The 26,556-nt window shown below is 47.2% G+C and overlaps 1 protein-coding gene across 4 annotated transcripts in view; it reads left to right on the top strand.

Moving 5' to 3' along the window:
• ZMYM2 (zinc finger MYM-type containing 2) overlaps positions 1-26,556 on the top strand; it is a 69,717-nt gene that overhangs the window by 30,231 nt on the left and 12,930 nt on the right. For 3 of the 4 annotated variants that reach the window (XM_021065428.1, XM_021065427.1, XM_021065426.1), the window contains exons 7-19: positions 2,517-2,588; positions 7,865-8,015; positions 8,697-8,812; positions 11,672-11,788; positions 13,738-13,888; positions 16,791-16,963; positions 18,610-18,775; positions 19,372-19,406; positions 21,132-21,261; positions 22,256-22,371; positions 22,910-23,066; positions 24,587-24,712; positions 26,401-26,495. In XM_021065428.1, the coding sequence (XP_020921087.1) occupies positions 2,517-2,588; positions 7,865-8,015; positions 8,697-8,812; positions 11,672-11,788; positions 13,738-13,888; positions 16,791-16,963; positions 18,610-18,775; positions 19,372-19,406; positions 21,132-21,261; positions 22,256-22,371; positions 22,910-23,066; positions 24,587-24,712; positions 26,401-26,495 (1,605 nt within the window). The remainder of the gene's footprint in view (positions 1-2,516; positions 2,589-7,864; positions 8,016-8,696; positions 8,813-11,671; positions 11,789-13,737; positions 13,889-16,790; positions 16,964-18,609; positions 18,776-19,371; positions 19,407-21,131; positions 21,262-22,255; positions 22,372-22,909; positions 23,067-24,586; positions 24,713-26,400; positions 26,496-26,556) is intronic. The other variant, XM_021065429.1, reaches the window with a different exon arrangement.

Consider the following 26,556-nt stretch of genomic DNA (forward strand, 5'->3'; position numbering starts at 1 on the left):
GAAAAAAAAAAAAATTATGGCGATTGCACTGATGCCATAGATTTCTTTGGGTAGTACTGACATTTCTGCAGTGTTAAAGCCTCCTATCTATAAACATGGGATGTCTTCTCACTTATGTAGGTCTTCCTTAATTTTTTTCAGCAGTCTTGTCATTTTCAGTGTTCAACTCTTTGTCTTTTTAGGACTGCACAGTGGCTTATGGAAGTTGAAAGGCTAGGGGTAGAATCGGAGCTGCAGCTGCTGGCCACAGCCACAGAAATGCCTGATCTGTGCTACCTTTGCCACCTACACAGCTCATGGCAACACCGGATCCTTAACCCACTGAGCAAGGCCAGGGATTGAACCCTCGTCCTCATGGATACTAGTCAGATTCATTATCACTGAGCCACAACACGTGCTCCAAGTTTTATCAATTTCCTTTTGAAATTGTTCATTGCTAGTATTTAGAAATAACTGATATTTGAGTGTTGATCTCATACCCTGCAATTTTGAATTTGTCTATTAGCTCTGATAGCTTTATTGCTGCTCCCTTGGGGTTTTCTTGGTATAGGAATCAATTCAGCTCCAAACACTGATAGTTGTACTTTTCCTTTTCCAATTTGGATTTTTTTTTTTTTTCTTTGTAGGGCCGAACCCACGGCACATGAAAGTTTGCAAGCTGGGGGTTGAATCGGAGCTGCAGCTGCTGGCCTACACCATGGCCACAGCAACTTGGGATCTGAGCCATGTCTGCTGCATACATTGCAGCTCATGGTAATGCTGGATCTTCGACCCCTCTGAGTGGAGCTAGGGATCGAACCTGCATCCTTATGCACGCTAGTTGTGTTCGTTATTGCTGAGCCACAACAGGAACTCCAACTTGGATGTTTTTTACTTCTTTTTCCAACTTGTTTTAGCTGTAACTTTCACTGTCATGTTGGATAGAAGTTGTAAAAGTAGACATCCTTTTCTTTTTGTTCTTTTGCTGTTTTAATTTTTTGGCTATGTTCATGGCATGTGGAAGTTCCCAGGCCAGGGATTGAACCCATGCCATAGCAGTGACAACACTGCTTCCTTAACAGTTGGCCATCAGGGAACTCAGAATGGCCTCTTGCTCGAGAGCCTGGGAACTACAATTGTATGGTGCTCTTTTGGTCCCTGTGCCACCTCCCTTTTGACCTTTTGTCTCTAACACTGAGCTTGTCTGCCATTGTGCACATCCCTGTAGCCCAGTGACTTTCTGGCATATGTGGATACAGGTAATTAACAGTCTGGAACCTGCCAGTGAAATGGGTGACACTTGTCTTTCAGTATTTTCTACTTTCCTGCATAGTATTTTGACTGTTATGGACAATGAGACACTTTATGCGTGGAGTAAGGGTATATATATGTATGTGCTGGAAGCTGTTATATGTGCTTTAAGAAGAGTTTCCTAAATTATCCACTTGCAAATGATGAAAATTGTAATTATGTGACTTCCAGGTGCTTTGGAATAGAATGCTTTGAGATACCGTTGTAAGTATTATTAGTATACTTTAATGAAACCTGAGAATACAGTGTCATCTGATAAGAAATAAGTGGTTTTTTTTTTTTTTTTTGACACGGTCTGCGTAGAGATGAGTCAAATCTAACGTCTGTTTTCTTCTCTTTTGACAGCCACACTGGCTAAATTTGGAAATTCCTGGATAGGGGATTGAATCCAGGCCATAGACCTCTACCTCACAGCTGTGGCAATGCCAGATCTTTTTTTTTTTTCCTTTTTTTGTCTTTTTGCCATTTCTTGGGCCGCTCCCGAGGCATATGGAGGTTCCCAGGCTAGGGGTCGAATCGGAGCTGTAGCTGCCATCCTACGCCAGAGCCACAGCAACGCCAGATCGTTACCCCACTGAGCAAGGGCAGGGATCGAACCCACAACCTCATGGTTCCTAGTCGGATTCATTAACCACTGCGCCACGACGGGAGCTCCAATGCCGGATCTTTTAACCTACTCTGCCACAGCGGGAATTCTCTCTTTTTTTTTTCTTGTCTTTTTAGGGCCGCATCCATGGCATGTGGAGGTTCCAGGCTAGGGGTCAAATCAGAGCTGTAGCTGCCCGCCACAGCTACAGCCACAGCCACCCCAGATTCGAGCCGTGTCTGTGACCTACAGCATAGCTCATGGCAACACTGGATCCTTAACCCACTGATGGAGGCCAGGGCTAGAGCCTGCATCCTCATGGTTACTAGTCAGGTTCATTCCCGCTGCACCATGGCGGGAACTCCACACAGTGGGAGTTCTTAAGGGTTCACTTTTAATAACTTAACTGGTTGTCATTGTTTCATCACTAAATGGTTTTTCCATCAGACAAATAATGTAATCTTTATTCTGCACATTGGACAGTGGCACTGGCGGTAGGAGAGCAGGCATTTTTAAAAGTGGATTGAGGTTGTGATTCACAAAAGAGGTAATTAAGAAGTAGTTTTACAGATTGTTGGCCTTTCAATCTCGCAGCCTGTCTTTGTATCTTTTTACGAGGTCTTTTACACTCTTTCCTTAGGTAGGTAGCCATCCGAGCTTTCTGAAGGAGGTTCGTGATCACGTGCAGGACCCTTTCTTAACGCAGCCTGAGGTAAGCAGGGGTGCTGCTGGGGCTGAGGCCTCAGCAGCTCCGTTCACCGCCATTGCTTCTGCTGTGTATTTGAAAAACCATGTGCGTTTTGAAGAGTTAACACTTACAAACATGCAATGTCCGATGATGTTTGTTTTCGTACTTTATCGATTGCGTTGGACAAGCTTTCTTACTTGACTGACTGAGTTTTACATGTGTTTTCCTGGGATGAGCTCGTTTGCTTTTGGGTCGTTTTGTGATTAAGAATTCATTTTAAGGAGTTCCCGTCGTGGTGCAGTGGTTAATGAATCCGACTAGGAACCATGAGGTTGCGGGTTCCATCCCTGGCCTCGCTCAGTGGGTTAAGGATCCGGCATGGTGCGGTGTAGGTCACAGACATGGCTCAGATCTGGCCTTGCTGTGGCTCTGGCCCAGGCCCGCAGCTACAGCTCCGATTGGACCCCTAGCCTGGGAACCTCCATATGCCGCGGGTGCGGCCCTAAAAAGACAAAAGACAAAAAAAAGTTTCTCCCTTGCGCTTTCCTGAAAGATTAAAAAAACCAACACAGAAAGGAAATTTCAAAAAAATTTTCCAAATATAATAGTCCTATTAAGTCACATGAATAGATTAGTACATGAAAAATAAATATATACAATTAGGAATAATTGTAACTATAGTACAGTGATCAAAATAAGGAGTTTTATATTGATATAATTCTGTACTTGATTATTCATATTTTGTCCATTAATGTCCCTTAAGGAAAATTTTAAGAAATGATGCATTTTCCAGCGTCCAATCCAGGATCATAAGCCAGTATTTTAAAAAGTTGTCTTTCCCTCTTTCTTCTTCTGAGACCCCGCTTCCAGAGGTGTTAGATTCCCCCTCCTGTCCCATGGTCACGGTAGCTCAGTCATTTACTTAGGCTTTTAAAGTCTTATTTTGCTTCTTGCTTCATTTGGAGAGTTTCTTTTGTTGTATATCTCGTGTTACTAATATTTCCTCAGATCAAGTGTTAGTGATGTATTTGCTGTCTCCAGAAGGTCATCTGGATCTTTCTTATGTCCTCTGCTCGTGGCTTCATTATGTTTGTATTTTCCTTCGCAGGTTTCCTGAATAGGTTAGTGTACTTTTCATGGTAGCTTTTTGAACATCTTTGCTGCTGTTTTCATTCCTGTCCTTTTCTATGTCAGCTGACTTTTAAAATTTCTGTGTAATGAGTTTATACGGTGGGTCCCCCCGTATCCAAGGTTCAGCGTCAAACACATTCACCCATTAGGGGTCAAAAATGTTGGGGAAGGTGGGAGCAAACAAATTCCAGAACTTTCCAAAAAGTACACCTTGAATTTGCCAACATTGCCAATTGTTGACGTGCCGTTTGCATCGTGTTTGCGACTGGTCTTAGGTGTTCTGAGTAACGAGGAATCGCAGAGGTACGTGCCTGTCTTAAGGAGCCCTGCCCGGGTTACAGTCAAGTACTTCGCCGTTTGACGGAAGGGACCTTGGAGCTTCTGCAGTTTCTGCAGTTTGGTTTCCTGGGGCGGGGTCACGGACCTGGTCCCTTGCAGGGGGACTTCCATGTTTGTATGGGGTTTTGAAGCCATGGTTTCCTATTGTGTGTTTTCCAGTTTTTAACCATGGAGGTTAAGTCCAGTTACTCCCTCCTGGCCAGGTGCAGGAGTCCTGTCTCTTTTAATCATAACGGATCCCTGGTCTGTCTTCGTCTTCCATGACCTTGACACTTCTGAGCACCGAGGGCATCTGGTCGCGTGCCCCTCCATTTGGCTCTGACTGGTGCTTTCTCAGGACCCTAATGACGCAGTGCCTTTAGGGCTCGGACCCCTGGGGGCACCCTGGGCGGCGCTTGGCGGCTGTGTGTTAACTCGGTGCGCCAGCCCGCTTAAGGGGTCACGTCTGCCCTCTTCAGCGACTGGTTACGGGTTTCCCTGGGATATTTATGTTTTTCTGGAGGGAATATATTTGATACTATATAAGTACCATGTTGCTAAGCAGACTTTTCGCTCACTATTTCAGCGTCTGTTGTCAAGTAGAAAAGTTTTTAAAATTATGAAAATAGTGTCTCTTGTGGAAGACAAATTATAAACTGTGTACAGTAGGGAAGACAAGGAGAACGTGATGTTTTACCTTTCTCGCTCTCCAGACGTCTTGCAACATAAAGAGAATTTCGGGTTTTTATTAAATATGAGGTATAAGCTTTACTGGAATTTCTCTCTGCATCTTCACTTGGTGTAAACAGTAGTCTAACGTCGTGTCATTGTTGATGTTCTGCCACCACTCCTCTCTTTGCAGAAATTGTCACTGTTTTTTGGTCGTTGTTTGCTTTTTAGGGCTGCACCCTGGGCACATGGAAGTTCCCATGTTAGGGTTTTGCATCGGAGCTGTAGCTGGGCCTGTGCCGCAGCCGCAGGCACACAGAATCTTTGCCATGCCTGCAACTACCGCACAGCTCACGGCATCGCCGGATCCTTAACCCCCTGAGCGAGGCCAGGGATCGAACCTGCAACCTCATGGATCCTAGGTGGGTTCGTTCATCGCTGAGCCACGAAGGAAACTCCCAAAATCTTCACTATTTTTGTGGTAGCCTGGATAGACTAATTATCAGAATGTTGTTAAATGCATGAAATAAACCAGCTGTGATTACAACTAGAACCAGGTATTCAAAATACAGTTATCAAATTTTTTTTTTTCTTTTTCAGCTGCCCCCTTGGCATATGGAAATTCCCCGGCCAGGGATGGTATCTGAGCTGGAGCTGCAACCTAGGCCACAGCTGCAGCAACGCTGGGTCCTTCATCCGCTGGACTGGGCCAGGGATTGAACCAGCGCCTACACAGAGACAAGTTGGGTCTTGAACCTACTGTGACACAGTGGGAGCCCTCTCAAAATATCTTTAGAATTTTGAAATGTAATATATACACACTTCAGTGCATTAATAAGACACAGTGGTCAATAACCGTAATTTTCTTTTTTTTTTTTTTTGTCTTTTTGCCATTTCTTGGGCCGCTCCCGCAGCATATGGAGGTTCCCAGACTAGGGGTCGAATCGGAGCTGTAGCCACGGGCCTATGCCAGAGCCACAGCCACGCGAGATCCGAGCCGCGTCTGCGACCTACACCACAGCTCATGGCAACGCCGGATCGTTAACCCACTGGGCAAGGGCGGGGATCGAACCCGCAACCTCATGGTTCCTAGTCGGATTCATTAACCACTGCGCCACGATGGGAACTCCCAATAACCGTAATGTTTTGAAGTGATGTTGGATATCAGTGAGAGACTGAGCCGTCTGCCAGTAGGATATGAAAAGCCGGGGGTGGTTTTTTTTTTTTTGGTCTTTTTATCTTTTCTAGGGCTGCTCCCTCGGCATATGGAGGTTCCCAGGCTAGGGGTCTAGTCAGAGCTGTAGCCGCCAGCCTACGTCAGGGCCACAGCAACGCGGGACCTGAGCCGCGTCTGTGACCCACACCACAGCTCACAGCAACACTGGATCCTTAACCCACTGAGGGAGGCCAGGGATCGAACTGGAAACCTCATGGTTCCCAGTCGGATTCGTTAACCACTGCGCCATGACGGGAACTCCTGAAAAGGTGGGGATTTTTGTTTTTGACAAAGTCTCAGGTTCTGCTAAAACTAAAGTGGTTTCTTGCCTCTAATCAGAATGAAAAAGAATGCTACATTTCAGTTAGACTTTCATGCATATGTAGACGATATTTTTCCAGTTAGGTTTCAGTTGAGTCTGGATGTGGCAGGACGTGGCGCTGGGCCCGCTTCCTCGAGTAGACTGACGGCATCGGGTCTGTCGTGTCGTGGTCTGTGCCTTCCTGTGCCAGCCACGCACCTGGATAAAAGTGGACTAGATGCGATGTTTTATTTAGATACAGAGGGAAGAGTTCAGGAAAAGTTTTAAAACCATACGACGATTGATTTTAATCCTTATGTGGAGTTAAGATGAAAATGCAAGTTACTGTTTTTTAATGAGTAGACGAAAAATGAGCCCGTTTGCTACACACTCCCCGTTGTTTTTACCCTTTACCTCACCAGTATTGTTTCAGTCAGTTGCAACTCATATCTCATGCTTGTTTTTTTTTTTTTTTTTTTTTTCTGCTTTTTACGGCTGCACCTGTGGCATATGGAGGTTCCCAGCCTAGTGATCGGGTTGGAGCTGTAGCTGCCGGCCTGCACCACAGGCACAACAACGCCAGATCCTTAACCCACGGCGGGAGGCCAGGGATTTAATCTGCACCCTCAAGGATCCTAGTTGGTTGTGTTAACCACTGAGCCACGACGGGAACTCCCCACAAGTTAATTTTTAAATGCAAACATAGCAGCTCATACGAATCGTAGTTTTGTACGACTGTCTGTATGTCAGTGATCCTGCTTTTGTCCAACAGTGTCCAGAGTGCACCTCCTTTGGCCCGTCCTTCCTGTGTCTTCCTCATATTATCTACTGATTAACTGTAATAGCCAAAATTACTTTAATTTAGGTTATTTAACACAGTAAAGGTTTTATGTTTTATTTTGTTTAAGTTAGGTTTTATAGTAGGAAGGTGGTGAATCAGCTTTACGAGAATTGTCAAAAGTCCTTGAAACAATAGCAGCTCAGTGAAAAAGTATTTAAGTACTCAAGTTATTCCTCTGAAGAACTGTAGTCGTTTGGTTATTATGACTTTTTTTCCCCCCGCTTCTTAGGGCCTCACCCGCAGCATATGGCCGTTCCCAGGCTAGGGGTCGCATTGGAACTACAGCTGCCGACCACAGCCCCTGCCATGCCAGATCCGAGCCGTGGCTGTGGCCTACACCATCGCTTATAGCAACGCCTGATCCTTAACCCACTGAGTGAAGCCAGGGCTTGAGCCCACAACCTTATGGTTGCTTGGCGGATTCGATTCTGCTGCGCCCCGACGGGAACTCCCCATTAATAAGACTTTTATTTTGTGGGTTCATTTACTGTCTTTTGTCAAATGGCAAGGAAGTGGTCATCCTTGTGGACACAAACCACTGCCCTTCTCAGACTTCCAGCTTCTGCTTGTGTGTAGCAAGTCAGTTTAATCAGCAGGGTAAACCACCTCTTTCAGAGGAAACTAAGCTTTGATCGTGTTGTTTGCCTCTCGTGGAGCTGTGTTGCAGTTAGCAGTTTGCATTTAGAGGAAGACTTCCAACCCACTGAACCCAGGTTAGAAATTAACAGAATTGTTTTGCAGAGAGAAAAGGTGTAATGAAAAATACAACAGTTGTTTCTAGTTAAATTGTTTTCTCAATTTCCCTTGTATGTTTCAAATTTTAGAAATACGGAAAACTGACCGCGTGTACGGGTTGCCGGACGCAGTGCCGGTTTTTCGATATGACGCAGTGCATAGGCCCGAATGGGTACATGGAGCCGTACTGTTCGACTGCTTGCATGAACAGTCACAAGACAAAATATGCAAAATCACCAGGTGCGCTGCAGGGGCTTGTGATGTTAAAACCCTTTGATGACGTGAATAATGGCTTACCCCTCTTTCATGCTTGCTTTCACCTGCGTTAACTGTTTGTTTACTACCAAGTTTCGGTGCTTTTGATCATTTCTTTTCGTCTTAAAATTATTGGTGAGGTTCTGTGCATGTGTGTGTTCTTTGCTTAAGTTGGTTTGTTCCCCAAACGTTATCTAAAACTGAGATTGGTTCATGTATCTACGTATGTTTTAGAGAGGTAGTATCAGATTCTTCTCTTATGAAAGTATTGTTTAAGGTGTAAAAGTCAGAAATTAATAAAAGAATAGCTGACAGAAAGTTTCATTAAGAAACTATTTTCAGGAGTTCCCATGGTGGCTCAGCAGTAGCAAGCTTGACTGGTATCCATGAGAACGTGGGTTCAGTCCCTGGCCTTGCCCAGTGGGTAAGGATCCTTAAGGATCCGGTGTTGCCATGAGCTGTGGTGTAGGTCACATATGAGGCTCAGATTTGGCCTTGCTGTGGCTGTGGTGTAGGCCGCTCGCTGCAGCTCCAACTGGACTGCTAGCCTGGGAACCTCCATATGTCACAGGTGCAGCTCTAAAAAAGAAACTTATTTTCAGAGGTTAGTTATCATTTTTAAAAACTATTTTATAAAAAATCAGATATGTACCTTTTCTTTCCTAGGTTTGGGAATTATTTGCCATTTTTGTAAGCGAAACTCCTTACCTCAGTATCAAGCCACAATGCCTGATGGAAAACTATACAACTTTTGCAACTCCAGTTGTGTGGCTAAATTTCAGGTTTGTTATTTATTTTGCCTAACCCATCCAGTAAAATACAGTGGAAAATGAACAGTGTTAATATGCTTTGTCTTGACTTAATGTGCCGATTTTTACAGAATTTCTCGAGGGTCAAATAGGAGACTGGAGATTCTAGCCTCCCAGGAGAGTCCCAGGGACACAGCTCCACTGGGCAGGGACACATATATTGACTTGTGCATGGTTACCCTTGATACAGACTTGGAAGGAAAACAAGTTTCAGGTGTGAACCTTGAAAAGGAGGGAAGCGGTCCGGCCTGCAGGAGGACACCCTGCGGAAGCGGCTGGAGACCGAGCGCGAGGTCGGGGCAGGGCGTCGGGGCCTTTTGACCCTGACTTCCCTGCAGGAGGGCGTCTTTGCTGGGCACACGGAACACCTTCTTCCTACTGGCCTCTGACGCAAGCTGTCCAGGGCTTCATGGCTGTCTGCAGGGAGGTTTTCCCCTGCAGTCCTTGGGCTCCGTGTCTCCTGTGCTTCCTTAGTAGGGGGGTTCTGTAACATGGGCCTCGAAGGGGGAACTCGGTGTCGTGCTCAGTGGACGAAGCCCATGTGTCTGTCTCGCCCTGAAGGGATAAGCATGTGTGTTTTCTTCGTCCACTTGGAACGTGCCGTGGACGAGGGATTGGACTGTTGTGTGGACCCTCGTCTAAGACCAGGCAGTTTCAGGAGCCGGTTTTCATTTTGGTCCATGCAGAAAAGAACTTTGTGACACAGTCGTTCCGAGGCGGAATGTGCACGGCCCCGGGAAGAAGTCCTGTCGGAAGCGTTGACCTCTAGGAAGGGCTGGTGGAGGCGATTCACTGTGAGCTGGAGCAGTGGACCTGCCTTGTGTCGAGTCCAGGGCATTGCTCGGAGGCTCAGACTGGTGCCTGCAGCCAGCGTCAATTAAACTGAAAAGGCAGTCGCTTGAGTATATTACACTATTTCTTATTATATCTATTAGCATTTTAAATTGAGGTGGTTTTGAATTTAGCTGGGCGAATGCTGTTTTTGTTAATAATTGTATCCTTGACTGACCACATTCAAGACAAATATTTGAGGCGTTCCCTTTGTGACTCAGGATAACAACCTAAGATTTATGAGGATGCGGGTTCAATCCCTGGCCTCGCTCAGTGGGTTAAGGGTCCAGCATTGCCGTAAGCTGTGGTGTAGGTCACAGCTCGGATCTGACGTGGCTGTGGCTGTGGTGTAGGCCGGCAGCTGTAGCTCTGATTCAGCCCCTCTGATTCAGCTCTGTACAGCACATATTTTAAAGAAACAATTTACACTCTTGTTTCTGAGGAATGAATGCGTCCAGGATAATCCTGTAGGGCAAGTCCCAACCTCCGTAGCTCTGTGCAGAGGAATACAAAGTTGACAAACAGAAAAGCAGCTTTTTTCCCTTGATGTTAAAAGCGTAGATTTGAATGTTGTCTTCGTGTTTTTCACTTTCAAAGCAACGTGCTAAGATAGTATTTCAGTTGGTCTGAAAGGGTGACTAACTTTAACAGACTTCTGTTTTTGGAAATGGAAAGGGCAAGGTGTCTGAGTTTTATTCAGTTTTGTTACTTGTTTGTTTGTTTATTTACAGGGCTGCACCCAAGGCGTGTGGAAGTTCCCAGATTAGGGGTCGAGTCGGAGCTGCAGTTGCTGGCCTACACCACAGCCACAGCACCGCTGAATCAGGGCTACGTCTGCAACCTGTGCTGTAGCTTGCAGCCGTGCACCAGGTCCTTGACCCTCTAAGCGAGGCCAGGGATTGAACCCATGTTCTCATGGATACTAGGGAGTTCGTTAGTGCTGAGCCACAACGGGAACTCCTCAGTTTTCTTTAAAAAAAAAAAAAAAAAAAAGTATTCACCCGGTAATTACAGTCTTAAATCTGTTCTTTACAGTAATCTGTGTTGTATTTTCACCAGTATTAATTGTTCAGTGTATGCACAAGTTTTAAAATGATAGTTAACACAACTCTCACAAGCTGTGTATCTTCTTCTATTCTGTAAATTGATTTAACTTTTAATAATGTCATAAAACTGTAATAAATTCCTGGCAGCAGTACCAGTCTTTACATCTCTTTTCCCCCAGCTTTGTTTTGAAAAAAATGATCAATATAAAAAACTCCAAAAAGGCTGTTTTCCTAGACGGACTGGGAATGGAAATGGGACAGTGCAGTGGAACAAATCGTTAGTCATTGGGCTGCTGGAGGCAGCCCCACGAGTTGGGTGCCCTGTGTTCACTGTGTAGAACTTGGAGAACTAAGCCCAGTATTCTTCGCTTATATTTTCCTAGGATAAGATCATATTGAACTTTATTTCCTTTTCCATATTATTTTAAATAATTAGTGTAGGGAGTTCCCGTCATGGCGCAGCGGAAACGAATCTGACTGGGAACCGTGAGGTTGCAGGTTCGGTCCCTGGCCTCACTCCGTGGGTTAAGGATCTGTCGTTGCCGTGAGCTGTGGTGTGGGTTGCAGATGCGGCTCGGATCCCGAGTTGCTGTGGCTCTGGCGTAGGCCGGTGGCTACTGCTCTGATTGGACCCCTAGCCTGGGAACCTCCATATGCCGCGGGAGCGCCCCTAAAAACACAAAAGCCAAATATAAATAAATAAATCTTTCTTTATAAAAAAAAAAAAATTAGTCGTAACTGTGGTAAAAATGACCATCAGTTTTTTAAAACTTCGTATTATACCAGTATTTTAAAGGCGAAATTCAGAAACGTAGCTTCACATGTTGAGGAAGTAAAGGCATACGTAAGATGCCTACTGTTTTTTGGATGTGGTTGCTGTGTAGCGGTAATCACAGATAAAAATCAAAATTCTGAAATCCGCATTGGACCCAGTGTGTTTTCTTCTCTGTTTTAGGCTCTCAGTGTGCAGTCATCTCCAAACGGCCAATTTGTAGCTCCAAGCGACATTCAGTTGAAGTGCAACTATTGCAAAAACTCGTTTTGTTCAAAGCCAGAAGTCCTGGAATGGGAGGCAAGTCATATTTGTTGTGAACGTTACGGAGCCAAAATGCAAGTCTAGGACCGTCACCGTGGGGTTTCTATATGAGCATCTACTACTGTGTGTACAAGGATGAGGTTTTCAGGTTTCGTGATGGTTGGATTATTTGCTTTCTTTATGTGGAAGTAGCACCAACAAAAGGTCCGTTTGTTTTTAGCTCAGACAGAAGTTATTGAAGTCCTGTTCACTGTTTGGTGTGTGCATAGCAGCATCCGGAATGTCACTTTGTGTAGCTGCACACCTGTTTTCCCACCTCTGTCCCCACCCTCACCTTTGTAAATGTCGCCTGTCAGCCGTCGTGTCTGACATTGCCTGATGCTACCATTTGTCGTGGGACACGTATAATCATGTTTTAGGAACGAATCCCAGCATACCTTTCATTTTCCCTTTCGCATCACTCTTGCCGTCAATGGTTCACTAGTTTACTGTGGTGTATCCTGCGGCCGCTAGGAAAAGCTCGGAGCATTAGTGTTTGTCCCAGCAAGGGGGCCGTAATGAGTGGACGGACGGTGGACAGGGTGGCCCTGGCTGGATACGGCTTCGTGAGCCGTTTCCACCTTCGGCTGGTCTCTCTTTGCCGCTGTTCGAGGTGTGGGATGCACGCGACCTGCTGTAGACTAACAGCGCTGCTTCGGGGTCCAACTCACTCGTGGCTGCTGGCAGGTCCCTTCGTCTCTGAGTCTCAGAGGCGATGGCCAGAGCTGGACTGCGGACGTCTGCAGGACGTCGAAATCTGGAAATGAATTGTTTCGTCCCTAGAAACACCTGTGCGTGTGGTTCCCTTGTTTGGTGCAGTCATGCTTTGAGACTGTCGTGGGCTCGCGGTGAAGAGATGCAGTGACTTTGGTCCTCCCTGGGGCCGTGGCGGGAGGGGTGCTGAAGGCCCAGGAGGAGGGGCAAAGGGGCGGTGGGACTGAGGAAGGGGCCGGTGAGTCAGCATATAGAAGCGTGTCAGGAAGGAGACAGACCCTGCACGGACGGGGCCCTGATAAACGGGGTGGGTGAGGGCTTCTCCACCAGCCCCCGGCTGGCGCTGCTCGACGCTGTGCTCCGGGTGCCTCTTCTTCCTGCGAGGCTGAGTCGGAGAGAGTTGGAGAGAGTCGGGCTGCGCTGTGAAGCGAGTGAGCCTTCCCCAGGGCTCCTGCTTCTCCTTCCCTGCTTGGCCGTCGCGGCTCGGTGGTGGCTGTTCCCCTCTTGGCAGTTGTGTGTCCCCCATGGGGCAGTTCTCCACAGGCCTCACCACTTGGGTGGCTTCCTAGACCTTCACCTTCTCTACCTTGGTCTCAGGTCGGTTTGCTCAGGGCTGGGCAGGTGGCTTACACCTCGTCTGTGTCCTCCATAATCAGAGACGAAGGCAGGAGAAATTCTTAACTCAATCATTACTAGCCTTGCTCTGCTCAAGGGAACCAGCTCGGTCTCCAGCCTAGGACACCATGTGAGGGCCGCAGACGGACTGCTTTATCCCTGAGAGGGGCCCTTCGTACAAGGCCGCGATGGGGTGCGAGGGAGCCCACCCGACAACTCAACACGGAGTATTTCTTTTTGAGTAAAAATTACATTGCTGTCATAGTTGTCATCTTTTTGTAGCTTGGCCATTTATATCTTGCATTGTTTGCCTCCCATCTCTCCAGTCCTGTAAGCAACACCAGACTTGCCATCTTGTCGTAGCGATACTTACACTTTCCTCTTCACTGAGGAGTCATAGAGTTAACGGTACTGAAATTTGAGGAGCTGTGTCCAGATTTATTAGGGAATGAGTTCAACCAGGTGTCTATGGCCTTTAGGAAATGTATCTTCAGGGATTATAACATGAAGTAGGTAAATGATTTAACTTTGTTTCTGTAAAAGTGGCTTGTTTATTTCTTAAACTTGTTTTCGAGGTGGTTGTCATGTACTTACCAAGGTTCCCATTGTGCATTTAGAACAAAGTGCATCAGTTCTGCAGCAAAACTTGTTCAGATGACTATAAGAAGTTGCATTGCATAGTTACATATTGCGAATACTGTCAAGAGGAGAAGACTCTTCATGAAACAGTAAATTTCTCTGGCGTTAAGAGACCTTTCTGTAGTGAAGGCAAGTGTATATACAGTGTTGTTCATAACTTTTATTAATATTTAATGTTAATTTTTTGCCAAACTATTTTCAAAATAGTAACTACGTATGTTCAGAGCAGCTCTACAATTTTAGCAAAGCTGAACAAAAAAAATTAAGTTTGCTTTTCTACTGACTTGTTATTTTATGTGTATTTGAAGACCTCTGAGCCACAGGTGTGTTATCGCTAAGAATTTGTAACCTTTCTTTCCATTACAAGGAAGTTTTGAGAATGAAATAAAAGCATCATCATACCACATCATTTCTAAACAAATTGTGTTTGAATGTTGATTTTCCAAGCGGATTAGAATTATTTTGCATTGGGTCCATTCCCTTCCCAGTCTACTGCGTAGTCTGCTAAGGTTCTCAGCACGCTGGCGAGGACAGCCGTGGCACATCCCTGCAGTGGGGACATACCTGGGGTTTGCAGTTGGGAAAGCCGGGGAGACCCTGGCTTTTATTAGAGTGCATGCAGGATTTCTCTGTCCTCTCGTTTATACTCTTGCTGCTGTGGTGCCAGGCCGCAGATTAAAGAAATGAACTGTTTCTAATCCTCCAAAGATAGGAACCTGGTTTATAGCTATGGGTCGGGGCTCTTTTGTTTTTACTTTCCCCAAGGGGCACATTCTTGCTCTAGGGGACTCTCACTTTCTGTTCTTTCTTTGGCCTGAGGCACTGGACTCCTGGCTTTCCCTCCGTGGTCTCCTCATCTATTACTTTCCAGTTTTTTCCCCCCTTTTCTTCTTGGCTCTGTTTTTCTGTAGGTTTCTGCTGCTAGTTAGGGGCAAGAAAGAGATTGGAAAATCCTCGACGCCTGCTGTGGGGAACGGCAGCCGTCCCGAGGGTTTCGAAGTCCATTCAACATGCGCCTCCATCACCTGTCCATTACGCACTTCGTGCAGGAGGGCAGCCCGCAGGGAGGAGCGTCCTGCTTACAGCAGGCTTTCCTTTTCACATAGGTTCAGTCCCTGCCTTTCCCCGAGATGAAAAGTAACCACATTTACTGCTAAGATCGTAGCTGTAACGAAAAGTGACTCATAACGTTTCATTAAAAGGATTGATTCTGGAGTTCCCGTTGTGGCGCAGTGGTTAACGAATCTGACGAGGAACCATGAGGTTTCCAGTTCGATCCCTGGCCTCGCTCAGTGGGTTAAGGATCCAGCGTTACCATGAGCTGTGGTGTAGGCCGGTGGCTACAGCTCTGATTCAACCCCTAGCCTGGGAACCTCCATATGCCACGGGATCAGCCCAAGAAATGGCAAAAAAAAAAAAAGATTGATTATGAGTTAATTTAACTCTTTTACACCTGGATTTTTGTGCAGTGACAGCCTTAGTGACTCCGAAGCTGAGCATATTAGCATAGAGGCCATCCATGTCAGTGGGTTTTACTAAAATGAGAGACAAGCAGCAACACAGAGGGAGTGGACGTTAAAGAAGGTGATTTTCAGCTGGAGAGACTTAGACCTTCAGCTGGGCAATAAAAGCTTACAAAGAAGGTGTGTCATGGAGTTCCTGCTGTGGCTCAGCGGGTTACGAACCTGACCTTGTGTCCGTAAGGATGCGGGTTGGATCCCTGGCCTCTCTCAGGCCAGGGTTAAGTGTTAAGGATCCAGCGTTGCTGTGAGCTGCAGCATAGGGTAGCAGATACGGCTCAGATCTGGCGTGGCTGTGGCTGTGGCTGTGGCGTGGGCCGGCAGCTGCAGCTCCGATTCCACCCCAAGCCTGGGAACCTCCAAATGCCGCAGGCGCAGCAGTAAAACGAAAACAAACACCATGGATCTTTTTCCTGTTTCATCATATAGTTTGTGCTTTTCTCTAACTGCACCTGGTTCTCTGCTGTAACTTGTTAGAAACAACAAGACACCTAGTTAGAAAGATGAATCTAATAAAGGCAAAATATCAAACATTTAACAGTGTAGTTCAAAGTCACAGAAAAGTCATAAGGACAGCTCATCAATAAAGTTGCCAAGGAAATTATGTAGGAAACAGTCTTTATTAAAGGGTACGTAGGATTTTGGTAGATATAGGGGTGAAAGGTCATTCCCCCCCCCCATTTTTGTCTGTCCCACTGCATATGGAGCTTCAGGGCCAGGGATTAGATCTGAACTGCAGTCTCTCCCTGAGCTGCAGCTGCAGCAATGCTATGTCTTTAACTCACTGTGCCAGGCTAGGGGTCAAACCTGCGTCCCAGCACTCCCACGGCGCTGCCAATCCCAGTGTGCCACAGCGGGAGCTCCAGGAGTGGAAGGTAGTTCTTAAGTGCACAGCATGAGTAGAGTATGAAGATACTTAATCCTCGTAGTTATCTCAGTGAATAAATATTTAAATGTAAAAACAGTTTTCTATAGTAGGTAAAGGAAGTCTTTTATTAAATAGAATAATAGAATAGCATGTCAAAATGTGGGGGTTTTGGAGAAGCTGTTAAACCAGTTTTACTTCCCTGAAGGGTGTCACCTTTAGGGTGACAGAGACAGGTAAGCCAGAAAGTTTAGCAAAAATACCTCATTAGCTAAATGGGGTTCACCCAGTGCCTCTCAATAGTCTGTGTCATTTCTCTAAAATGCCTCTTGGCGATGTGTTTATGATTCTTAAGCAGGGTTACATTTAAGTAGAGCAAGTAAAAGTTCTGAGACATTGCTAGATTTTAAAAGTCTTAGAACAAGAATTAGTTGCACCATTGAGGTATCAGTATAATATTTCTTCTGTTCCAGTTTTTGCAGGCTGCTGCTGATCACAGTAGATTTCACAGTTTTGATCAGGAAAGAAAGAGGACTTGATATGTGAATTTATAAACACGTTCTAAAGCCACTGATCTATTGACCTGTAAGCTTTTTTACCTCGGAGGTCAGTTTTTGTATTAATAGTAAACCCTTCTGTTTTTCAGGCTGCAAACTGTTGTACAAGCAGGATTTTGCCAGGCGTTTGGGACTGCGATGTGTGACCTGCAACTATTGCTCTCAGCTGTGTAAGAAGGGGGCGGCCAAGGAGCTGGACGGCGTGGTGCGGGACTTCTGCAGTGAGGACTGCTGCCGCCGGTTCCAGGACTGGTACTACAAGGCAGGTGCCACCAGACCGCCCTGGTGCCGTGTCCTCCATGTCTCTGCCTGTTCTATAAGCTCAGCATTACCCCCAACTAGGATAGCTCTGCGTTTTCAGCACTCTAGTTTAACAAAGTGGGTTATCTAAAATGTGTGTATCTTTATTTCACTAAACAGAAATATTTTTGATGAGCTCTCTCTCAGTTTTGAACATGGGCAGGTAATTCTTTTGGATACTTAGGATGCGTTTCTGGTGTCGGGGTGGGGGAAGGGCTGCACCTGTGGTATATGGAAGTTCCCAGGCTAGAGGTCGAATTGGAGTTGTAGCTTCTGGTCTACACCACAGCCATAGCAATGTGGCATCCAAGCTGTTTCTTTGACCTACACCACATAGCTCACGGCAATGCCTGAGCTCTGAGCCTCTGACCGTCTGAGCCACAACAGGGACTCCAAGTATAAGTTTTTATGTATGAATTTTATTTTGCATATTAAGTTGTATATACTAGTTAGGGCTGATTGTTTTCCTTAGAGGCAGTTCAAATTTGTGGTCTTAAATGTAATCACTTTTAAATTAATTAAACATTGAATGTTTTAAAACATGAGCTTAAAGTTCTTATTGTTAAAATTACATCAGTTATTTGTTAAAGCCACTCAAATTTATTATATTAAACTATTGAAACAGAATACTTCTAGTTGACATCCATGATTTTCTCATCATAAAACCTGACTTCAGAATTATTCCAGTCTTGGAGTTCCCGTCGTGGTGCAGTGATTAATGAATCCGACTAGCATCCATGGGGATGCAGGTTTGATCCCTGCCCTTGCTCAGTGGGTTAAGGATCGGGCATTGCCCTGAGCTGTGGTGTAGGTTGTAGACATGGCTCGGGATCCCCTGTTGCTGTGGCTCTGGCGTAGGATGGTGGCTACAGCTCCGACTCGACCCCTAGCCTGGAAACCTCCATATGCTGTGGGAGCGGCCCTAGAAAAGGCAAATTACAAACAAACAAACAAAAAAGAATTATCCCAGTCTGTATACGTGTATAAATCAGTCTATTTTGAGCTCAGTTGAACCTGGGAAATCTGTTCACTAATCAGATTTTCTGTATCGTGTGATTGTCAGGAGGCTCGGACCCGTATGTGGTTACGGCTCTCGAAGTTAGATTATTAAAATACATTGCACAAATTTGGTCAACCAGTGTTTGCTTTTTTTGTTTTCTTTGTAAGGCTAGTCTTTGACTTCTGGTAAGTTTAGAAAGGGACTTTTATAATTAGGTAAATTACTGCTTTTTAAAATTTTGGAGATTTTACTGTATGCTTATGAGTTATAATTTAATTTTTTTATCAGACACTTTTATTACATTGGCAATAACCACTGAAATTTTTAGAAATCTTTAAAAAATACATGTCTGGGAGTTCCCTTCATGGCTCAGTGGAGACGAATATGACTAGTATCCATGAGGATGCAGGTTCGATCCCAGGCCTCGCTCAGTGGGTTCACAATGTGGCATTGCCATGAGCTGTGGTGTGGGTCGCAGCTACAGCTCCGATTTGATCCCTAGCCTGTGGCCCTCCATGTGCAGGGTGTGGCCCTGAAAAGACAAAAAAGAAAAAATGTCTGACGCAAACCTTACTGGGCATGTCTGATACTTTCCTGTTTTCGTGAAGGCTGCGAGGTGTGACTGCTGTAAATCGCAGGGCACACTCAGGGAGCGCGTGCAGTGGCGGGGAGAGATGAAGCATTTCTGTGACCAGCACTGCTTGTTACGCTTCTATTGTCAGCAAAACGAGCCCAACATGACCACGCAGAAAGGACCTGAAAACCTGCATTACGGTACGTGGCCGCTTGGGCGGCAGCTTGTTAGTCGAGGTGATGCTGATGATTAAGTGGATTTTCTTGGGTGGTTTAGCAGCAGCGCGACGTTTCCCTGCGGGGACGCGCCCTCTGTGATGTCTCTGTAGACGGGTGGCATTTTGTTCTGTTCTCGCGTAAATACCCAATGCTAGTTGCGGAAGCGGAGTCCAGCTGGGGGTGGAGAGAGGCTGAACAGAATTATAACAACAGTTGTTACAGGTTCATCCGCCTATCATCTGTCATCTGCAGTTTTAAGTGAAAACCGTTTTTAGCATGTGCTGGGGGTAGAGGTACGAGAAACAGCAAAAACCCTCTAAAGTTGTGACTTATTTAAACGTTAAATCTAAGGACATAGTATTGCCCCAAAGCAGTGTATGCTTTCTGAGGGAACAAAATGGGAAAAGAGTTAACTTCCGTTACTTGGCTCTGTATTCCAGCTCTCAGATTGCGTATTTTGTACTTGAAATAACTTAAAATATTTTCTTTAGTTCAAAAATCAGTAAGTTGAACAAGTAATATGAATTTAGAAAATTCTAAAGATGGTAACACTTATCTCATTTAAAATTTTTTTTTAGATCAGGGCTGTCAGACATCCCGAACCAAAACGACAGTAAGTGTTGCTTAAGTGAAGTGCTACATGCTGACTTCTGTGATGTGGGGACAAGAGACAACTCGTCCAATTTCATCTGATAGTGGCACTATGAGAGTTTCACTTCCCTCTGTGGCGATAACTGAAGTCTTCATGTTCAGCTGAATTTCCTAGTATAAACCAGTTTCTTGAGTAGCCGCTCAGGAGGATAAAGGCTCTTACCACATTGGCCTGAGTGGAGGCGCCCACAGCAGCCGCGTCTTTACGTTTGGCGTGGTTGGCTTTGATGCCGACACTTGAGCACAGGCTCGCCAGGACCACTGATGTGCAGAGCTGTGCGTGTTGGCTGAACGCTCGGAGGGACCGGGGGACCCTGGGAGGTGAGGGGCAGGGTGAGGGCCAGGCCAGGGGATCGGGGGGGACAGGGGTTTCCTTTTGGTGGAATACATCAAATTCCGTTTTTATGTCAGCATTGAAAGAGAAGGAGCCACACGCTGCCACACCTTGAGCAGAGCCTGCCCTCCTGGCAGAACCGCCCAGTGGGGACCCCGTCCTTTATTAGATCCCAGGCGTCTGGGCTGGGTTTGTCCTGGTAAGAAAGTCACTGTCTGGCTCCTAGTTCGGGCTGCACTTGGAATCACCTGGGGAGTTTTCAGAACCTTCAGATGTTGTGTTTTTGAAAAGTTTTTCAGGTGACTTTAATATGAAGCCACAGTTTAGGGTCACTGGTATGGGCGAAAGATTGGTGTTTATTATTCTGTTCATTTCTTGGTTGTGGTATTAGTAGTTGGACAGAACCCTAGGAAAGTAAGAGTGCTGTTCCCTCTCTTTCCTTGTCTGTCTCGCCTTGTTGGGTGTTGCTTGCTTTTGAAGGCCGCAGCTGAGCCATATGGAGGTTCCCAGAGCAACAGCTGCCAGCCTGTGCCATAGCCACAGCAATGCCAGATCCAAGGTGGGCCTGTGACCTACACCACTGCTCACGGCAACGCTGCATCCTTAACCCACTGAGTGAGGCCGGGGATCGAGCCCACAGCCTCATGGTTCCTAGTTGGATTGGTTTCTGCTGAGCCACGATGGGAACTCCTGTTGGGTGTGTTTGTAAGTCGGACACTTGGGCAGCATCCGGCTGAGTGATTCTCAGACGAGGCCCTTTGATCCACACTGAGGACTGAGAGGGAATCACCCCGTTTGTCATTGTCACACGGCTGGCAGGGGCTCCCAGCCTCAGCTCAAAGCTCTTGACCAAACTTCAGGACAGCCCTTCTGCCAGAACACAGTTAAAAACTTGCTGAGACCCCCTCCTACGAGGGAGGGGGCTTAGTGCTGTGCCGACCCCTGGAATAGGAGCATATCGCTCTTCCAGACGAAGGCCGTGGCAAACAGTGAAAAGAGCACAGACGGAATCCGTGCTTCCACTTTTGCGTGTTGCTCACGCTGGGCTGAGACATCCGTTAACACCAGAAAGTGACAAAAATCAGAAGCGAGGCATTCCCGTTGTGGCTCAGTGAGTGGTTAACGAACCCGTCTAGCAGCCGTGATGACGCGGGTTCGATCCCTGGCCTTGCTCGGTGGGTTAAGGATCAGCATCGCCGTGAGCTGTGGTGTACGTTGCGGACGAGGCTCGGATCCAGTGTGGCTGTGGCTGTGGGGTGACCTTTAGTCTGGGAACCTCCGTATGCCAGGGTGCGGCCTTGAGAAGACAAAAAATTCGAGGCGAAAATAAAATGTCTCTTTGCGTCTCCGCAGGGCTCCGCGCCGCCCCCCTCTCCGACCCCCGGCAAAGAGATGAAGAACAAAGCAGTTCTGTGCAAACCGCTGACGATGACGAAGGCGACGTACTGCAAACCTCACATGCAGAGCAAGTCTTGTCAGACAGGTGCCGACACGTCAGCGCTTTCAGGGCTGCCCTGCGCCTGCCCGCCCGCCCGCCTGAGATCCCGTCTGGGCTCGTGGCACAGGCGACAGAGCAGATCGATTTGGGCACTTTGTCACGTTCTGTTGATTTTGCTGGTCTAGTTTTAGACGTGCCTTGAGAATACAGCATATCATTTAAAAGCGTTAATGAAGATCTGTCTCTAATAAAGGCCTACAATACAAGTTACGTCACCAGAGATAAAATGGTGCCTCAAAAATTACCGTTTGGGGAGTTCCCATCGTGGCTCAGTGGTTAATGAATCTGACTAGGAACCATGGGGTTGCAGGTTCGAACCCTGGCCTTGCTCAGTGGATCAAGGATCCGGCATCGCCGTGAGCTGTGGTGTAGGTCGCAGATGTGGCTCGGATCTGGCGTTGCTGTGGCTGTGGCGTAGACCGGCAGGTGCAGCTCCGATTAGACCCCTAGCCTGGGAACCTCCATATGTCGCGGGAGGTCCCCCGTGGCTCAGCAGGTTAGGGATCAGTCACGGTCGCTGCTGTGGCCTGGGTTTGATCCCTGGCCCAGGAACTTCTGTTTCACGCCTTGCGTGCAGCCAAAGAAAGAACATGTCCTTGAGCCCCAAACCCACTATAGTTAGCGTGCTTCCTGGGAGAACCTGCCCCCTGTGCGGGCCGTTTCCACACCTAGACTCATTCCATGTCAGAAGGAGATGAATTCATTCCAATAAATCCTTTCCTCAGATTTCAGTGGCAGCTGTATTCTAGTTGTTTGACCTTTCTGTGGGGGTTTCTCTTGGCAAAGTCGCGCTTTTGCTTGTGCTCTGTGCAAGTTACAACAGCCGCTTCCTTCAGTTTAGCCGTTTTAAACCGAATCTTGTGGGAACTGGGACCTTCTTTTCGGAAGGTCCGGTGGGGCTTGAGGTGGTTCTTTGTGACGAGATGCTGTAAGACTGGGCAGCAGTGTGACCGCTGCCCTTGGGCGTTTGTGCTTTCAGATGAAGGCTGGAGGCCGGAGCGGGTCCCGGTGCCCATCCCCGTGCCCGTGTACATCCCGGTGCCCATGCACATGTACAGCCAGAGCGTCCCCGTGCCCACCACCGTCCCCGTGCCTGTGAGTCAGCCTCACGCCCTCCTTCCCCGGGGCTGCCTGGCGCGGGGGAGCCGTGCGGGGGCGCTGCCACCGCAGTCTCGGCCTCAGTTCAGCGGGAGCATGCGCCTGGGGGGTCTGTGCCCGGGGTGGGGGGTGTCTGCGCCTGGGGGGGCCTGCAGGGGCGCCTCGTGCTTGCAGGTCGCTGCTCCTCCTTGAGCGCGAAGCGCGGCCGCTGTCTGTGTCTGCTCTGCACACGTGGTATCTCTCGGCTCGGCTCAGGTAGGAGGAAAGCTATGTGAGCCCGAGCCTTAGAACTGGGACACGGAGCAGACGGCGCAGCACACGTCACCTGCGGTCCCTGGGACACCATGGTGTCAGGGCCCCGGGGTGCAGGTTTTTACTCTGAGAGTAGTTGCTTGTGTTTCGGGCCTTCTTTGTGACGGTGGACGCCTTAGTTGTGCTCTGTGATCTCCGCGGCGCTCTTAACCAAGGCAGGGGCGTGTACAGGAGGCCGCGTGTCAGGGTCTTGAACGCTCACAGCAGGGCTTTGGTTGAGCAGGTGCCAGTTCCTGTTTTCCTGCCGGCCCCCTTGGACAGCAGCGAGAGGATCCCTGCCGTGGTGGAGGAGCTGAAAAGCAAAGTTTCTGCAGATGCTCTGGACGCTGAGCTGCTCAGCATGACGACGGTGATGCCGGAGGAGGAGCCGAAGGCAGAGGGTGAGCGTCCGGGCCGCCTGGGAGCCGTGCGCCGGCCCCGTCTCAGGGCAGCCCGACGGCAGCAGAGGTGGAGTTTAGGCTGAGACCCACAGCACATCCGGCGGGTGCAACAGGAATTTGCCCAGTCCTGTTGTGGTTGTTAACAGGATCTGAGTTGGAAAATCAGCTCGAAATCATTCTGAGCTTTGAGCTCAGACACACAGCTAACTTGTTTGCAGTAGGCTTTTATTTTTTTTTAATTTTATTGTTTTTGTCTTTTTGCTATTTCTTGGGCCACTCCCGAAGCATATGGTGGTTCCCAGGCCAGGGGTCGACTCGGAGCTGTAGCTGCTGGCCTACACCACAGCAACGCCAGATCCGAGCTGCACCTGCGACCTACACCACAGCTCACGGCAATGCTGGATCCTTGACCCACTGAGCAAGGGCAGGGACCGTACCCACAACCTCATGGTTCCTGGTCGGATTCGTTAACCACTGGGCCACGACGGGAACTCCTGCAGTAGGCTTTTATAATGACCGGAGCTCTTACTTTATAATGAGTGAGTGTTCCCAATTTTGTTTTATTGATTTAGACTATAAGTAAGTTGCATTACCCAGTCCAGGGATGGTGCCAACCTGGGTCAGGGCAGCACTTGCAGGATGGTGGGTGTGTTGGGGGCAGTTCTGTCTGAGAAAGTTTCTTCGCCCTGGGTCCTTTGGGGATGCCCAGAACCTGGCCGACGTGAGCGTCCCCGTCCATTCTCCCCGGCATTGTGTGTCCTTATGACAACATTGGGGAAGGACTTTGTTAGGAAGTGTGAAGTTCATTTAGTGGGTTGCAGCCCATGTTTTCAGTTTAAAAAAGAAATGGAAGGGGGAAAAAAAATGTCAGCATGCATCCTTGTTTGTCTGTGTTTCCCACCCCCAGCCTGAACTCGGTAAACTGCCTTTCTCGCTGGGTTGTAATCCAGAAACGTTTAAAGCAGTTGTTGAAAGCATTGGAAGGCAGCTGTAAATGAACATAGACCGAACGAAGTGCAAGACGTCGGTCACAACTCAGAAAGGTTTTATGCTTTTTTTTTTGCTTTTAGGGCCACACCTGCAGCATAGCGACGTTCCCAGGCTAGGCATTGATTGCAAACTGCAGCTGCCGCCCTCCACCACAGCCACAGCTTCAGCCACAGCAACTCGGGATCTGGGAATTTTGAAAATTGAAGTTAGGCACCCTCATGAGATTGCTTTTAGATATACTCTACAGAGTTGTTTTATTATTAGCGCCTGCGTATTATCTTTGCAGAGAGGGAAAGCCAAAACCTGCAGGGTTAACAGTATTTTCTGGATTCATGATTATCTAATAATTATCTAATAATTATTAAGTTAATGGTGTCTCACATTTCAAGGTAGTCACATGCTTTTTCCTTTTGGGACATATTAATGTAAGCATTCTTGTTTTGCATTTGCAATTAAAATGTCTTCTGCCGGGTTAAGCATAGGTTCTGTGCAGTTTTGTTTTGATTTCTAATATTATGGCTTGATGACAGGCCTGATGATGGAAACAGACCTAACTGCTTCAGATCTCCTGAAGACCTCCGACCCGGAGGCGCAGCCCGGCATGCCTGACGTACCGTACGAACCGGATTTGGATATTGAAATAGACTTTCCCAGAGGTATTCGATGCTCTTTTATTCCTTCACTGTGAGTAGCGGTTCTGGAGTTTAGTTTTGGGGTCATAGCTGTGGTTACCGTCTTTAACTAGCGCAGTTTGTGTCACTGCCTTTACTGTTAGTATGTGTCTTGTCCTTTTTTTGCCCAAATAAACCTCAGCAGCTTACTTCCGAAATGAAGCATATGATTGAATTGTAGGAACTTAAAAAGAAACTTTCTTTTTTTCCTTTTACAACGGCACCTGCGGCATATGGAAGTTCCCAGGCCAGGCACTGAATCTAGCTTCGACTAGATTAGCCAAGGGTATTGGCAGCGGATCAAACCCTCACTTTCTCAGTGATCCAGTCCGCTACAGTTGGGTTCTTAACCCACCACCCAAGTGCCACAGTGGGAACTCCAAAAAGAAACTTTTGTAAATTAATTCGCTATAGAAACTTTTTTTTTTGTCTTTTCTAGGGCCGCACCCATGGCATATGGAGGTTCCCAGGCTAGGGGTCTAATCAGAGCGGTAGCCACCGGCCTACAGCAGAGCCACAGCAACGTGGGATCTGAGCCACATCTGTGACCTACGCCACAGCTCACGGCAACGCTGGATCTTTAACCCACTGAGAGAGGCCAGGGATCAAACCTACATCATCATGGATCCTAGTTGGGTTCGTTAATTGCTGAGCCGTGAAGGACACTCTCAAAAATTTAAATAAAGTATTGACAGGGTGTTTTTTTGTTTTTTTTGCCATTTCTTGGGCCGCTTCCCACGGCATATGGGGGTTCTCAGGCTGGGGTTCGAATCGGAGCTGTAGCTGCTGGCCTACGCCAGAGTCACAGCAAAGCAGGATCCGAGCCGTGTCTGCGACCTACACCACAGCTCACGGCAACACCGGATCCTTAACCCACTGAGCAAGGGCAGGGATTGAACCCGCAACCTCATGGTCCCTAGTCGGATTCGTTAACCACTGAGGCACAACGGGACCTCCCAACAGTATTTTTTCTTAAAATGTTTTTGAAATTAAAAAGAGGAAAATGATTTTCAGGTCTTTTGTGGTAAAAAATGTGTTCTATTTTTCATTATTAATCTACTGATGGCTTAAAGCATATTGAATAGGATGTAAAGCATTTTATTTTAGAAAAGATTTAATAGATTGAAACAGATTTGTGGAGTTCCCATCATGGCGCGGCAGAAACGAATCCGACTGGGAACCATGAGGTTTCGGGTTCGATCCCTGGCCTTGCTCAGTGGGCTGAGGATCCAGCATTGCCGTGAGCTGTGGTTTAGGTGGCAGATGTGGCTCAGATCTGGCGTGGCTGTGGCTGTGGTATAGGCTGGCAGCTACGGCTCTCATTAGACCCCCAGCCTGGGAACCTCCACATGCCGGGGGTGTGGTCCTCAAAAGACAAGGGAAAAAAAAAAAAAAGAAACAGATTTGTACTGAGATCATTTAGATCTTATAATTCAGTTTTAGGTAATTTTTCTGTCACACACTTCATTGAAATTCCATGTTGATACCCTTTGTACATATGTTTTTAGAACTCACCGACCATGGTGGGTTCAGACAGTTGTTTGTGCCCAGCACAGGCCACCCCTGCACACGTGCTTGTCCACGGGCAGGGGTTGGCGCCTTGCTGGCTGTGTTTCTGTAACCTGAGCCTGTGCCATGACATTTGAAATAAAAGTACTTTTGATTCGATTCAGCTGCGGAGGAGCTTGATATGGAAAATGAGTTTTTATTACCCCCTGTTTTTGGAGAAGAATATGAAGAACAGCCTAGACCTCGATCCAAAAAAAAGGTAAGCTGTGCAGTGGTTTTCCTGCATCCTCGCCGTGTCTCTGTAACAGCAGCTCGGCGAA

This window comes from Sus scrofa, chromosome 11, assembly GCF_000003025.6.
Source record: "Sus scrofa isolate TJ Tabasco breed Duroc chromosome 11, Sscrofa11.1, whole genome shotgun sequence".
Taxonomy (NCBI): Eukaryota; Metazoa; Chordata; class Mammalia; order Artiodactyla; family Suidae; genus Sus; species Sus scrofa.